Raw genomic sequence first — 3,040 nt, 5'->3', positions numbered from 1 at the left:
TTTCCCTAGTGCATCACTTTGCAGAGAACCTGTCTCCCTTTACTGCTTTCATATGCGATTTCCCTTCGCTGGAAGCATGCTTTTAGTCATAGCTTTGCTGTTGTTGAGCTATTTAGCACCAACATATTGTGAACTTTTAATCTGCAAATAAAATTTTAAGCTTGATAACAGAATTATCTCCCCTTCTCTCCCTTGATTCCCTTGCCATTGAGATGATGTTCAGCAGTACTGCAAAGAGCAGCGGGGGGAAATCATGTCTCTGATCCCTGTTGTTACACTGAGAATTTACATTTTTGTGAGTGTATTTCTATCACCTAGCAATTACTCTGGTTCCCTTCACATTAATCAAATGCATATTGTCATGTATATGTTGAATTTATTGGATCATCTTCCTTCTCAAGTAATATTGCTCTGTGACTGTTTATAATATGAAAAGAGCCTTTTTTTTTAATGCTCCTGTCTCATATGAGCCTTGTTAAAAGAACGGAGAAAGAAGAGCAAGGCTGGTTTTAATTGTATTATGGACATTAAAGTGTGGCTCCTTATAGAACAAGCAGAGAAGAGATTTGCAAAATCCATGATGGAAAAAGCTGTGTCAGCACCTCCCTTTATGTAAAGGGAGTTTTCAGCTCTTGTATCTTACAAGTAAAATACTACCATAGCAGCACAGAGAGAAGGAGGTAGCAGTGGAGCCTAAACCATTAATGGCTTGATAGGTTGAGCTGTACTTGGAAATACTCAGTGACATATGGCACACTACGGAATACAAGTGTCTGAGGATCTCAGTAAAACGAATTTTGTACAAGCAGACATTTCTGTGCTGTAACACGTTTAGTCTGTACTGCTCTTGGTGAGCTGCAGGTTAGGAAGGACCTAGGATTAGGCGAGGCTGATTTAAGAAAGCGACATTTTAATTTGACACCCTAATTTCAATTTTACAAAAACAGTTTCACAATACAAACAGTACCAGTGGGATGAGTTCATGTGGCCTCATTTTAGAAAGCAGTGTAACAAAATTTTAAAAGTGTAGAAAATTTTGACATTTAAGAGTATCATCATGTATTTGGCTTCTTTCAATTACACTATGAGCCTTGGTTTAGCGATAATACAGGAATATATTTTAATTTTAAAGAAAACACAAGATTATTAAAATCAACATAAGTCCTTAATTTATTTAATATGGTTTTTGATATGATACAGTTTTATGAAGGCTGAGCTGGAAGCACTATTTCTGGAATACAGTAGGAAATTGTTCTTTGAAAATTAACTTTTCTGCTGTGCTGAGATTATGTAGCATGTTTAGGAGTAATTCTGGGCAATGCCGCTCTTACCAATGTCAGGAGAGCGAAGCTGAAAACCAAGCCCCACCTCTAGTTTCTCAGCTTTTCTATGCAGTGTAGAACACCAGTAAGTTCTCTGGAATTTTTGGAAGCATTCAATCGGCTCTTAATCCATGACTTTACTTTGGGTGGTGTGTGAAGTGTGTGACACTGAAAACTTTCTTCTATATTGTACCTGAAAAATGTAAGAGGTAGTGTTTATTTGATCTGTGGTAATATTCCTAAATCTTTTTTTTTCTTTTTTTTTTTTTTTTTAATCCCTTAGTGCTGGCCCCAAAGGTGATAACATCTACGAATGGAGATCAACCATTCTAGGACCTCCAGGTTCAGTCTATGAAGGAGGTGTTTTCTTCCTTGACATCACATTTACACCAGAATATCCTTTTAAGCCTCCAAAGGTAAGACACCTGTAGCTGATGTCCTCAATCATGAACTCTCAACAGACCATTGGGTAGGCAAGTGTCGTTAATGGAATGCAGCCAGTTTGAAAGCCACTCTCTTTAAGAACAAGCTTAAACTCATCTCAGATGTTACATTGGTTTCTGTGAGCTATTGTGAACAGCTTTGCCAGCCGCCTTGATTGCTGTTTTAGAGATTGTTTTCTTTTTCCCTGCTTCTGTTTATAAAAGGTCCTAAGCAATTAATGCAAGCATCAGGACAGGACTCAGAAACTGAAAAGTAAATAAACTTGGAGAGAGGAGAAAGGATACAAATGCTTGTTTCTCAAACCACTCAGTTACCACAAGCATAACAGTTATGTGTGTTTTGGCCACTAAAGTAGTATTTAATCTTTCAGTTTTGTTGAGTACTTGTGTTGTTCACCTACTTGTACAGTAACAAACTGTTTCTGTAGATGTGTTTCATTTGTGAAACTCTTATATTTCGGTGGTGGTGTGTTCCAGTGCTATAAGGCAAATACCACTGCAAGTGAATGTTATCTTGTGGTTCACATACTTGGCCAGAGGAAGAGTGTTGGGTTACAAGAAGAGGTAGTTGTCTATGCGCTTCATGTTTGCATTGTATCCGAAAGCATTTATGTTCATGTTTAACTTTCTACTTAAAAGTTGTTGCAGTGATGAGAGAAACGCCAGTGACTTACCCCATCTTCAGACATCAGTCTGATCTGCAATAGAATGAATTTACCGTGGTTGAGGCCATCATACCAGACAATTCAACATAAGCTTCCCAAATTAAGGAAACTGTTTAACTCTTCTTGCTAGCGTAACTTCAGGATTTCTGTTACTATCAGCATGTCCTTAAATTCCACCCCTAAGCTAGGTCTCCGATTCACAAGCAACATGGTCTACCTTGGCACATCTCTAGTGATTCCCTGCTGACACCCATCTCTCTTTGGAGTTTCACTGGTAATGCAGGTGGTTCTTTTGTGTCTCGTGTTAGAGTTTAATTTAGCTGAGAATAGTTTTCCATTATTTTGGTTTAATTAGTTTGCAGTGGATAATTCATTGTGTAACCAACTATATGCATTATCTTATGTCATGAACCCAGTAAGCATTTCAAGGCAGAGCTTTTACCTCCCCCTGTATGCTTTGCTATGCCTGTGCTTTCAAGCTAGAGGTCAGAAGCATTTATTGGTCCCAGGCTCATCCACCCCAGTGCCTTACAAGATCACTTTATAAATACCAGTGGTATTGAGACAGCCCTGTATGCCAAGATCCCTGATGCAGAACCAAAAAATAAAG

General features: G+C 38.3%; 1 protein-coding gene across 1 annotated transcript in view; it reads left to right on the top strand.

The window, feature by feature from the left end:
* LOC104280960 (ubiquitin-conjugating enzyme E2 E1-like) overlaps positions 1-1,738 on the top strand; it is a gene marked incomplete at its 3' end in the record, with an annotated part of 36,261 nt that extends 34,523 nt beyond the window's left edge. Inside the window, exon 3 of the mRNA XM_009878790.1 lies at positions 1,606-1,738. Coding sequence (XP_009877092.1) covers positions 1,606-1,738 — 133 coding nt within the window. The remainder of the gene's footprint in view (positions 1-1,605) is intronic.
* Positions 1,739-3,040: the final 1,302 nt, after the last annotated feature.

This window comes from Apaloderma vittatum, unplaced genomic scaffold, assembly GCF_000703405.1.
Source record: "Apaloderma vittatum isolate BGI_N311 unplaced genomic scaffold, ASM70340v1 scaffold3001, whole genome shotgun sequence".
Taxonomy (NCBI): Eukaryota; Metazoa; Chordata; class Aves; order Trogoniformes; family Trogonidae; genus Apaloderma; species Apaloderma vittatum.
Note: the sequence above shows the minus strand (reverse complement) of the source record. Positions and strands in the feature narration are given on the sequence as shown.